The 13,333-nt window shown below is 41.6% G+C and overlaps 1 protein-coding gene across 1 annotated transcript in view; it reads left to right on the forward strand.

Annotated features, from left to right (window-relative positions):
- The window catches only part of LOC308294289 (cadherin-13-like), a gene marked incomplete at both ends in the record, with an annotated part of 228,901 nt that overhangs the window by 176,424 nt on the left and 39,144 nt on the right, over positions 1-13,333 (forward strand). The window contains 3 exons of the mRNA XM_080737017.1: positions 2,673-2,813; positions 5,704-5,886; positions 6,356-6,609. Of these exons, the coding sequence (XP_080593143.1) occupies positions 2,673-2,813; positions 5,704-5,886; positions 6,356-6,609 (578 nt within the window). The remainder of the gene's footprint in view (positions 1-2,672; positions 2,814-5,703; positions 5,887-6,355; positions 6,610-13,333) is intronic.

Consider the following 13,333-nt stretch of genomic DNA (forward strand, 5'->3'; position numbering starts at 1 on the left):
ATCGCCTGCTGTATTTTCACTACATTAAATACAATTATTTTTTGGGGTCAAAGTTTCAATACGGCAATTCCCTTGTAATTTGTATTTCTGAATTGCGTTTTTTTAAAGCACGTATAATGAGTAATATTTGACCAGGAGCATCTATACTTTGACTCCAGTACCTGGGATTGAGTACTTTGTCCACCACTGGGAGCATGGATGCTGTAAAACAGATGGATGCAGTTTATTAAACATGTGACAATTAACAGCTCCAGTGGTGAGAGGAGCCCTGCAGAGGAGCGATAAATGTTAGCTTTACCACATATTAGTTAGCATAATTTCTATTAAAGCATGAGTTATTGTAACATGATTATTGCTCTATAGCAGGGGTAGGCAACCTTAGGCATGGGTGCCAACATTGGCACAGGGGAGGTTGATCACTGGCCCCCTTGCAGAAGATTTTTTTTTTTAATCCTTTTTTTTTTAACCATGGTCAATTGAATGAAGTCACCTAATTTACAGCAAATTACATCCTGCACATAATTCTACATTCAATAAAATTCTGAACATTGACTGGGGAGGGAGTCGTATTATTGCTCTGAGTCTAATGATCATTATAAGAATGTCCTGCCAATCAAAATATGTCAGAATGTTTGTATTTCATTAAAATGTATGTTGACATGGCACACTGACTATCTAGAAAATAGAAACATGGCAGCTGACCCCTGCTCTATTGTGATCATTACGAATGCTGTATCTTAGAGTTATACCATATTTCAACAGTGTTATTGTTTGGTGGGAGTACCGTTGCTGGTAAACAAAAATGTGGTCAGGAAAATCATTATTAGACAGTGCACCACTGTCACCTCAGGTACAATGTTGTAATGTATCGGGAATTGCTCTCTGTGTGTGTAGCACTTTAGCAGATGGATTGAAAATGAAAGTGCAATCTTGTTATTTGTGCTCTCAGCTCTAAGTGTAGTATGGTTGGCTTAACTTTGTATTAAGCTAACAGGTTCATTTAAGTATACAGTAATAACACTATCTCAAAAGTTATTTTTAATTAGACTAACTCTACTCTTTCATCTTTCTATTTCTCAGTATTTATTAAAGGGTGGTTTCTTCCTCCGGCGATTGGGGACAACAGAGTGATCAAAACAACTTTGCAGCAAGGGAAATAATAATAAAAACTATTGTTAATCAATTTTTTTTATGAGACTGACAAATGAAGAGCTATAATCCCATGTTACTGTAGTTCTGGCGTCTGGAAGGTTTTATAGGTTTGCCCCAGCCCCCAGGGTAGAAGATGGATGTTTCTCCTGATGAATTGTAACTACCAAGCCCAAGTGTAGTCATATTATCTACATATACAGTATTTACTGCTGTCTCATGTACACTGTTTCACTCTGGGATAGTAGTGTGCTACTCTTGAGCTTTGGCGGCGTGCCTGACATTATACCAGGTGGATTTAGTGTTATTGTTTGCTGGAAGTACAGTGCACTGGTAAACAAAGATGATGTCAGGAAAATGATTGTACATCTGCACCACTGTCACCTCAGGTACAGTTTTGTAATGTATCAGGAATTACTCTCTGTGTAGCACTTAGCAGATGGATTGAAAATGAAAGTTCAATCTTATTATTTGTGTTCTCAACACTAAGTGTTATGGTTGGCTTGGCTTACTTTGTATTAAGCTCTTTAACAGGTTCATTTAACTTCCACAGCCAGTGTCTAATCGAGTTTCACTTTTTCTACTTTTTTAGCGGTGCCTGCCAGGGGTGGACTGGGCATCTGGCACTGGCATCTGGCATATAAATAAATACATTTTATTTTACTACCATTTTAGGATAGTTACAGTAATTTTGGGCTGGGGTGCCACTAATTGGAGAGGGCCAATCCTTCTGTAGCACTGGCCCACAGAGCAGAGAGACGTCACATGATTGGCCCACTGGCTTCTCTATCATCTGAATACTGGCCTAGTAGCCCAATCACAGGCTACTGTGGCCCAGGAGTCCCACCCAGACATTTAACCGCTGATACAAGACCACAACGCATCTCTGCCTCGACACGTTGTGGGCTTGTAGATCTTCTATGTTCGATTCGTGCCAGTTGTGGTGGACCGGTGCCTTCCGCTCCCACATTCGACCCTGTGTGTTTGTATGGATTTGTTTCTCTACATGTATGTGAGCGCGGCAACACCAGCTGTGTTTTTTTTTTCTTATTGTTTTTTTTAGGCATGGCAAAGGCTACACTTTCAAATAAAGAATAATAAACATTCTGCCAGTAAATAGACAAGACCCAGAAGCCTTGATCAGAAGCACTGAGGAAGACGTTTAAGGAAAGCAAAACAGCTTCAGTCAGGATTCAGGATTCTTCAAAGCGGATGAACTGAGCGTAGTACTTTGATACCATCATCTTTGAACGTCATACCTTTAGAGAGGATGCCATCGCCGTAACTTTTCTCTCTTTTACTTTCCATGTTCAGGCTCAGAGTCAGACCACTAATGGTCTGTTGTGGATGGTCTGTTGTGGAAGGGGCACCACCAGTCAAGCCATTGACTGGTACCCCTAACGCCTTTCTCTTGGTTCCTTCATCTCCTGAACCCTTGTCAGAATGACACTTCTATGTGATGTGTATTATTTTGTATTGTATTAATTTCCTCTTTGTTTGTGTATTTCTCTCTGGTCCTCCAGACTCTTCCCACTACAACATATGAGCTGGAAATAGTTGCCAAGGACATGGCAGGAAGTGAGGTGGGCCTCACAGGAACAGCTACGGCCACCATCACCATCACAGACAAGAATGACCACGCCCCCGAGTTCACACACCCACTGGTGAGAAATTACAACCTTACCGGCGTGGTTCTGTATAGACCAAGTTCATCTAGAAGTGGGTGGGTCTGTCCAGGGACATGCTGGGCCCCTGATTCAGCCCGGGAAAAAGAGTTGGAGAGGCCCTCATTTGCACACCATAGAGAGAGAGAGATCTTTCTATAACGCTGCTGCTGCTGCTCAAAGATTTGCCATTTCAGATCATGACAAGTGACAAGCCAGTGGGCCAATAGACCGTTTGCCAGCCTTCTGATTGGTCCCTGAGACTCCCTGACTGGCCAACCAGAAAAAATCATTCACTTTTTGCTATCGGGGGTGGAGTTGTGCAGTGGGAGAATGTTGCTTTAGTCTTTCAGCACGGTGCGCACTGCGGAACACGGCGAGCGTGCAGTACGGCCCCGCGAGGTGATATCGATTTCGCTCATTATAATGAATAAGCTAGTTCACATGAACAATATCAATGTAACTAAGAGTTTCGATTGGGTACATATATTTTAAATGGGCAGAATTACGACAGCCAGCCTATTTTGCAGTGGATTTATAGGCTGGCTGACAGAATTCCTACCCAAGATGCACTGCGCTTTCTCTCTCTGTAACTCTCCTCCGATTTTTTCAGAGGATTAAACTAATTAAAACATGTGTTTTTGGGGGCAAACCCCTGTTTTGCAATGTAACTACTGTACTTTGGTCTTCCCTTTTTATTAATATCAAGTAGATGTTTCTCTTTTGGTACTTTAAATAGCAATAATGAGGCTATGAAAAATCTTTTCCCCCCATCCACTTCCACTATAAAAGAATCTGCCATGGTGATTCTGTCCCACTGGGATTAAACAAATTAAAACATATATTTTCGGGGGAAACCCCCTGTTTTGCAATGTAACTACTGTACCTTTGTCTTCCCTTTTTATTAATATCACCTAGATGTTTTTCCTTTGGTACTTAAAATAGCAATAATGAGGCTATGAAAAATCTTTTTCCCCCATCCACTTCCACTATCAAAGAATCTGCCCTGGTAAATTTGTTCTACCTAGTAACAAGAGCAAAATGGGGCGGGATTTGACATACAGTCTATTGCATGAGTTATATTTCGTTGTTGTCAAGTGGAAACCTTGTATGTTCAAAACCGTTTGTTTTGTATTTATCATTTTAAAAATGATTTAAACTAGTGAAAACAGCCGATCTACAAGCACACAACGCCTCGCACCGCGAGCGGCGGCACACCTGCTGCCAGCTGGTGCTTGATCTACAATCTTGATCTACAAGCTCACAACAAGTGGCATGTAGACACAATGTGAGCCATTCTCCCGTCTTTGACTCCACCTCCGCTCGCTGCAGATGAACATGGAGACGCGTTCCCGATCAGGAATGCGCCACAACGCTGAGCCACCTGCTACAGTCTAAAAGCCAGGCAGAACTAAAAAGACTTAAATATTGTTGTTGATCATTTTCATCATAGTGAGCTCCAATAGATGAAGACTGAGTTCTCGTCTTTTGCTGCAGCAACATGAAATTGTATACACGAATATTGAAGTTGTTAACTACAATAGCAGGACAGTAACTACTATAAACTAATTAGTTACTAAGTAAGTTTTCTCAAGTGCTGTACTTAAGTACAATTTTGAGGTATTTCTTTTACTTTACTGGAGTATTTCCAATTTTCAATACTTCTACTCCACTACATCTCAGAGGAACATATTTTACATTTACTCCACTACAATTATTTGAAAACCTTGAGATGAGCTACGTCATTTGTACCGGGGTACATGCTGCCATCAGAGCAAATGAATGTTGTGTACTAGTAACATGTGCAGTGATCAGACAGTAATTCACGCCACATACAGTGCAGACAAAATTAAGTTCACAATAGGCTGCTAAGAATTTAGAAGAATAAGAAATAAAATAGCACCAATTGACAAACCCATTCCCCCCAATCCTCTGTTTCTTTTCACTTCCACAAGATATTTTCTCAGGATGGATGATTCAATATACAGTAATAACAGTATTTCAAAAGTTTTTTTTTATTATAATTAGGCTAACTTATTTCCAAAGGGTGGTTTCTTCTTCAGGGGATTTGGGGACAACAAAGTGATCAAAACAACTTTGCAAGCAAGGTTCTTAATAAAAACCTATTATTACTAATCACATTTTTATGAGACTGAGAAATTTAATTTAATCCCATGGTACTTCTGTCATCTGTAAGGTTTTATAGGTTTGCCCCCCCAGGGTAGAAGATGGATGTTGCTCCTGATGAATTGTAACTACCAAGCCCAAGTGTAGTCATATTATCAACTTATACAGGATTTACTGGCGTCTCATGATTTTCTATTCTCAAAAGCTTATAGGCAAATTCCCTATGCGTTGGTTGTTTCTTTTCAACTTTGCATTCATATACAGCAGGGGTCTTCAACAGGGGGTCCGGGACCCCTAGGGGGTCCTCAGGGTTACAACAGGGGGTCCTCCAAATCTTTGTGTGATAGAAACTTTTTTTTATCCTTTTTTATATTAACCACTTGAACCCTAGCGTCCATATTCTGAGAAGTTTCGCCAAAAATAGCAGATCTACAAGCTCACAACGCCTCGCAGTGCGAGGCGTTGTGAGCTTGTAGATCGGCTATTTTTGGCAAAGAGCTTTGGTGTAGAGGGGAAAAAGCAGACAGTACAGAGTGAAAGGTCAAGTTTATTATGTATTGACAGTTCAAGTGGTTAAATAACTGAAAACACAAATTGATATGAATCCAAAATACACTGATAATCGTGCTGTCAAACAATGAAACTATATGGTATCTATGATAAAGTTGTGGGGGTCCCTGCTTCATCTCTCTCTCAACTAAGGGGTCCTTGGCCTGAAAACGTTGAAGACCCCTGATATACAGTATGTCTGATCCCATCCCAGTTTGAGGCCTACGTGGAAGAGGGTTGGACAGGCGTAGTGGTCAACCTGACGGTAGACGACAGGGACGACCCAGCCACAGGAGCATGGAGAGCCATCTACTCCATCATCAGCGGAGACTCCACCCAGAGCTTTCAGATCCACACCAACCCAGATGACAATGAGGGCATGCTGTCTGTCGTCAAGGTAGAATATTACAATAGAAAAAATAGAGTATGAATGATACAATGCAGTGGTTAACTCCAGTCCTTATAGACCCCCTTGCACAGCTGTTTTTATACAGTCGCTTACATAACTGCTTTCACCTGGTATCATGTTATTCTAGATAACGGGGACAGGTATAGACATGTGAATTTAGTTTACTTCCTGGGTAGGATGGAAAACCATCATAATGAGAAAGGGGATCTATGTCAATGTCACACTCAGGAGGGTGTGTGATTTATGTGTCTAGCCGATAATATGTGTTTCACAATACGTTAACTGTGAGGTACTATTGTGCTGCATCCCCTCCACATGTCATTAATCTTCTCCGCTCTCCCTGTTCTCATCTCATTCTCAACCTCCTTCCATCATATATCTCTGCCACCTTTCCTGACTTTTCTCCTCCAACCCCTTCCTGTTCCATCCCGTGCCATACTTCCATCCTCTGTTCAAGCCTCTGAATTTTGAGGCCACAGAGTTGCACACGCTGCTGATCAAGGTGCAGAACGAGGATCCTCTGGTTCCAGACGTGGACTATGACCTCAGCTCCACTGCCACCGTCCACATAAGGGTCCTGGACATCAACGAGGGACCCGTTTTCTTCCCGGAACCTTTGTCGGTCACCCGAATGGAGAACATCCCTGTGGGAAGCCTTGTGGCTTCACTCAGCGCCACAGACCCAGATACACAGCAGATACAGAGCGTCAGGTACAGTGCATTTGGTTGAGGGAGCATTGAAGTTCTGTTTGTCTTTTGAGAGACAGACACATTGAGATCACTAGAAGAGAAATTGAGAGCACAAGCTCCCCATCTGTAATGTTTTAACAGGTTAAAAACATACATTATGATCCATCTTGTGAGTAATGAGTTTTACTAATGAACGTTCACTTCACGTTGACTCACTTTCAAGCTGTTTCTGTTGTGGTGAACTAGCCTGAAAGATATCTACCAAAGAGAAGGTTTGCCTGCCAGGATATTGTGATTCTTCATTTCCAGAAATGTCTCCATATCGCCTTGTGTCTTCACACCTCTGTCACGGTGCTGGATCTGTGCGCTGTAACGTGAGTTTGATATAAGGGGTTGGGGCTGTAACATGACCCACTCACACTACACAGAAACATCCAGCAGTATTCATTTAACCACTTTAGCTCTGGCATCCCTATTTAGATAACAAAATAGGAAATAAAATTGGGTAAATACTTCCCAAAATCTGAGGAAAGTATTTCTCAACAAGGGAACTGTGCTCACCCTTTATATGTCCCACCATCTGGCCTGCTGTCTTAGCTTCATTCTGAACAGCATGTTGCCTTTGGATTCATAATGAAAAAGAAAGCCTAGGACAGCACTGCAAATTGACTTTTTAATTGCCATGTGTGGCAATTAAATATCAATTTGGAGTGTTGTCCTAGTCTGTGTGTGTGTCTGTCTGGCCTACACGGACGTGAGGTCAAATCAGTTTGACACAACACAATTGACCCTTCGCTAAGCCCCTTCCCAAAAGCGATTGTCCAATGCTAGCTTAGCAACCGTTGCTAAACTCGCTGCTTGCCAGGGCAAGCTTTCATCAGCTGTCAGAGCTGTCAATGTGTTGTCAATGTTATTTCACTCGCTCAGACGCTCACACACAGTTTGCAACATAATAGCAAGAATCGGAATACCAAGATAACGCGACAGTGACTATAAGAACCAGCAACAAATTCTAAATACCCAGAAAACAAGTGGAGGGTGCATTTTTCCACCCCTTTTCCCAAGCTGAAATCTGCACTTAGACTGCAAAGCTGCATGGCTGTGTTGTTGAACACATACACAGCTTAACGGCTTAAATTACATGACTCACCCGCCCAGGTGATGGCAATAATACTATTCATCGTACTCCCAACAAAGGTGCAAATCATATGAAACAAACAAATCGTTGTTGTCGGGTGAAAACCTTGTATGTCCAAAACCGTTCGTTTTGCATTATTATTATTATTTTTTATATTCAAACTAGTGAAAACAGCCGATCTGCTGTTTTCACTACTTTTGTGCGACGGCCTTGTATGATGAAGCAGGGCTTTACTTTGCGAAAGAACGTACACATTTGAAAATTGGAGATATGAGGTTTCCACCCGACAACGACGAAATGTACAAATCTGCAGGGATCTGATGCTGATGTGTTGTCGGCTTCTTGGCTGGCTTGTTTCGGATTTTGCACGTTTAGTACCCTGACCATATATTAATTCATTTGTTGGTCTGTTTATGAACTGCTGCTACTGTATGTAGCTTACCGTGCAGTACACGAAAACTGAATATTGGACAAGGTCGGGTTGGGGAGAGGCTTAGTGAAGGGTCAATCTGTCTTGCTGCTCATGATCAATAGTGATGATCAGTACTAGTCTACTTGCAAACACAGAAATCCTTCAACACACCCTTTAAGGGATTTGTCTGATGTTTTGCAGAAGAACTGTTCTTCAGCCCACACTGCTTATTTTGGGGCTTTAGTCAGTGTTGAAGCCTGTAGTGGTTTGCTGCTGGAAAACTAAATGTCTAACTTAAACTCTCTCTTTGAGAGAACTCAAGTGTACCTTTGTGCTCTTGTTCTCAAAGTTCTCAAGTTGTTTACTTCCTCTTGATCTGAAAACAGTCCGAGTCATCCATCCAGTATTCAGTGAATACTATTCACTATCTAAACCTTCACTTTTTAAGTCTATTCATATTCCAGTTCAACAAAATAAAAGAGCCAGAAGACTTCAAAGGGAGGGACAGGGGAGTGTAGACACAGGCATGAGAGTGAGCTGTGAGGTGTGTTAGGCAAGAGAAAGATAAAAAGCAGAAATATGAGTAAGAGATGTTGAACTGAAGAGATGCGTTGAATGCAACAAATGTGGAGCTGGCGGAAGCAGATGGGGTCATGGGGATCAGCCTCAGTTCACTCTCAACTGTTTTCTCTCATATGTAGGAACAACAGAGAGAGAGAGAGAGAGAGAGAGAGAGAGAGAGAGAGAGAGAGTATTGGTTGTGAAAGATACAACGCTTTTGTTGATGGTAATGCTTGAAGCATCCATGTGCACAAAGGAGAACACACTTGAATGGCCATACTAATTTGAGGAACAATTTTATAATAAAATAATTATATAATAACCCCATCTTGAACCCCCCCCCCCTCTCCATTTCCACCCTGGCTGACCTTTTGATCAAATTATAGCCTCTTCTCTATCCACAACTTTCCAACATACCATCATGTATTGCGCAGAAGTTGCACAGAGCTTCCGGCGCTGCAGCCGAGTGTGATTTACAAGCTCACAATGGTTGCATCTGCGATGCGACGTGAGCTTTTATGTCTGCTGTTAACCGGAAGTGTGGTGCAAAAAAATCTCCAGTAAATTCCCGCGGAAAGAGGTGGATACGAAAACACAATCTAGCACAGAGCAAGGTAATGCATGGACATTAAGAACAAAACGGATGTGACATGCTTTTTGTTTGTTTGCACAGCACAGCTGACTCAAGCCGTATCATCTCCCTGAGATGAGAAGACAACAATTATAGTCCTGCTCAGTGTGTGACTGTATTTATTTCCAGCAACTGAGTGATGGCTTGACAAATCTGAGGTGAGAGAGAGGGAGGGACGGACGGAGAGATAAAAGGCTGCTTGTCAAACAAGCTTTTAATACGTTTTTGATTTATTGTTCCTTTTTAATTATTAATGTGTCTATAATACTTGTCTGACTTTATTCCAGATGTATTAGATAAACCGCACTACTCACTTGGGCCATATGTTGAATCGACCAGCTTCATCGGGAATCGATTGCATCTTTGCATTTTTCTTAGAGATATGTTACATAGTTTAATTTATGTATGAATTAAATTAAAAAAATATATATATGGAGATGACTGACATAGATGTATGACTTCATAGACCACATGATACTTACACAATATGTCCATATATGGGCATTCAAAGATATGGGCTTAATGACATTAGGGACCTCCATGTGCATAAAAGGGACAAGGATGGAATGGTTAGCACCTCTCAAATAGGGACAGTCTGACAGATACAGAGTTATTTGCAAGTGTGAGGCCCACATTCCATCAATGGTAATGTAGATCACACCTGAACACACCACTTCACAGTTAACACATAAACATACTGTCCAGGTAGAGATCAATTGCAATGCAAATAGTATAGGCTATTATGTCTAGACTAAATAGGCCTGTTCAAAACATGCTGTGAGAGCCATTGCAGACAGTATATGAATATAGGCAAACCGGTAAAGACTTGAAATAGAGGTGAAATTATTTTGTTGATTTTGAAATGAGAACTTTACCGTCCTTTGTAAATGTTGCATTTTCTTTTTGCAATGGCAATGCAAAAAGTAGCCTTAATCCAAAGAAAACATAATGTATTCACTGACAGTGTACAGTAGCTGAAGTTAGTTACTTGAATTTATTACAAGGTTTGGTTGAATGCTTGATTCGGATTGAGCAATCGCTGAAATCGTCTGGAAATTATTTCTTTATAATGACCTCCCGCTCTATAATGGACCGATGCCTTACCCCAGGGCTCCACTGGCGGCGTCGCTGCTGCTCTGTGTCTTGACGGCGTCAAGTCCGACCGGCTCCACTGCAGCGCAGCGGCTGTGACTGAGGTATTCATTCTATGGCCAATACAGCCCATTTCCAAAACAACATGAAAATCACTTTCAAACAGGAATAAAACTATTTGTGACCTGAATGTGAACGTATAGCGCACATATGTTCAGCAGAGAGCAGCAATGCACCACTGACCACTTTGTTTTGTCATGATTATAGCCTGTTGTACATAATTTTATCAAAGTAGACCGCTGTAATTACATAAAATTTTTGGGACATCTAGTCACCCTTGTGAATGGACAGCCAACATCAGAAACGCACGTACAGTATATAGCCTACATTTAAATATAGCCTACAATGCATGTATTCATATTTTATACATGATTGGACGTTGTGGACGCCGTCAAAAAATTGAACCGGGGCGATTTTCGAGTTTGGACGCCGTCACCGGAGCGTCCGACGTTGACGTTGCCGTCAGCAGTGGAGCTCCCTTCATTGATTAAAACGGGAGCGTTCCCAGCGTTGACGTTGACGCGACGTTCGACGCGCCCGGTGGAGCTGGGGGGTTATCAACGGCTCAGAGCACAGGCTGCAGCTGCACTGCTTGAATGCAATGCTGTATCCAACATGGCAGCCATGTAAACGAACACACAGTGTCATTTACAACTAAAGAATTGCTCCCAAGAATGTTTTTACAAATATTTGTAGCGAGAAATAGATCATGCAGTAACAGAAAATGGATTCTACTTCCTTGTTTTCCAAGGTGACAGTGTTGCCGCAACACTGTTGCACTGGGGGGACGCCCAGCACAACACTTGTGGAATAGCCGACTTTCACTAATGTTTTTAGTTTTGAGTCAAATTATTATTATATCAGGCTGTCAGGACTTTTATTTCTCGATAACGGCCGCTCAGCCAGACATTATCCCTTACATAATATTCTCTCTAACCCTATACACTCTAACTGGGATATATGATAAAGCAGACTTTGATGACTTAAGCTAACTGACTGTCCAATATCAGACCAGAGATTCATGAACCATGTAATCCTGTAAAGCAAATCATATATTTAGTCTACTGCTCTGACTGAGACAAAAGCTTATTAAAATACAAGATGTAATCAACTCAATCTTAGTTTACAATATTTTAGGGGATCCCATCCCTTAGTTTAAGAATCTTAGATATGCTAACAAAAGTTTAATCAATGCATGCAACATGTTTTGGATCCTTTACTTTCCCAAGATGCTACTATGTAAAGATGTTTATTTTGTACTGGTATATGAGAGTTTAATTTTGTCAAGATGTGAAGGGACTTGAAGGGTTAAACTATTGGCCAGTTTCTGTCTATTGTTGCCCCACCCCCTCCTCTGATTGGGCCATCAGACTAGCAGTGAGTATTTAGCAGCTCTCTGTTTATGTTTGGTGACACCTTAGTCTCTGCCAGTTGTTAAGGGCTGAACTTGCTTCACCTGGTTGGTTTATTTATCACAGAAACTTGGAGCTAGCTTTGAGAAATGGCTTTACTACAAACATTGAAGTCCTTGGTCAAAGAGCGACTATCTGCAGCTGCTGAAGAGATATTTTGGACTTTTGGACAAATTGTAACAGAGTATGAGGACGAAGCTTTGTCTTTGAAGCAAGAAATTGACCGCAAAAGCAGACTGCTGGATATGGTTTTAAAACCGTACATCAAGTTATACAGAGCAGGTTGGTGCAATATTACTTTAAAACACACTTTCTTTCATAATGTATGAATATGAGTTTCAGTGTCAATTACTGTATGTGGTTTAACTGTATTCAGTTCACGTGAGATCAATTTTAATTCGAGGATGAGTTCTTTGTTGGGATTAGTTCTAGATAAGTCATGTTAATTCCTCCCTTGTGGTCTGGGCTCAACAACCTTTGGATATGTAACCCAGGTGGAAAAACTAGCTTACTATGATAAGAGAGTTAACAAGGTTAACTAAGACATTATTCTATTTTTTAGTTGAAATTCAATAAGTTGATGTATTTAAAAACATGTACAAAACGATCTACCTCTTCTAACTAATACCTCATTAGTTTGTTTGATTTATGTTCAAGAGGTTATTTAGAAGGAACACTAGAGGGCAGCACCACGCATTGAAAACTGACGTCAGCAGTACGTAGTACTTCCTTTTCCATCTTGGCGCGTCTGATGAGCCGAAGCAGTCAAGCAGAGCTGAGAATCAATAGATTAATTCATAAAAACGAAATAGCTAACAGAAAAGTTACACCAACTGTTGCTGGTGCAGTATGTTAGTCTACCAGGGGGAGAATCCTGCAGCCGTTTGGTGCATGAACCAAACGTTAACCCACTCGGTGAGATGAGACATGTCCACACATGTTTACTTGTGGTTGCTAACAGCTAATGCTAACTTCATTCATAAATACAGTAGCTAACAGCTAGCACATTGTTTACACAGGCAAAACCCCTGTTGGGAGAGAACAATCCAGACGTCGCAGTGCTAGAGCATTGGATGTGATTCGGTGAGAGATATTTTGCTGTTGAAATGTTGCTGCTGCCTGTAACTTAATAGTGTTGTGGGAAATATATTGTTTGATGGTTATTTTACTAACTAAAGCTAGCCATAAGGGGATTCCAGACGGTACGCGGTCACCGCCTGCTAGTAATTCATTTTCAATGAGAGGCGGGCGGCTATTTCGTCCGCGCAGCGAAGTTTAGAGGCGGCGAGGCGAGCGGGCGCAGTCCCGTGAAAATCCCCGCGAGCGTGCTCGTTTGTGCATGCGTACGCGGGCGTACCGGGGCTCCCGCTTGGATCTGCGGGGACAGCACCGCGGTGATACACAAACACACTCGCTCTTTGAGTAAACGCTGCGCGGTA

This window comes from Nannobrachium achirus, assembly GCF_963921795.1.
Source record: "Nannobrachium achirus genome assembly, chromosome: 11".
Taxonomy (NCBI): Eukaryota; Metazoa; Chordata; class Actinopteri; order Myctophiformes; family Myctophidae; genus Nannobrachium; species Nannobrachium achirus.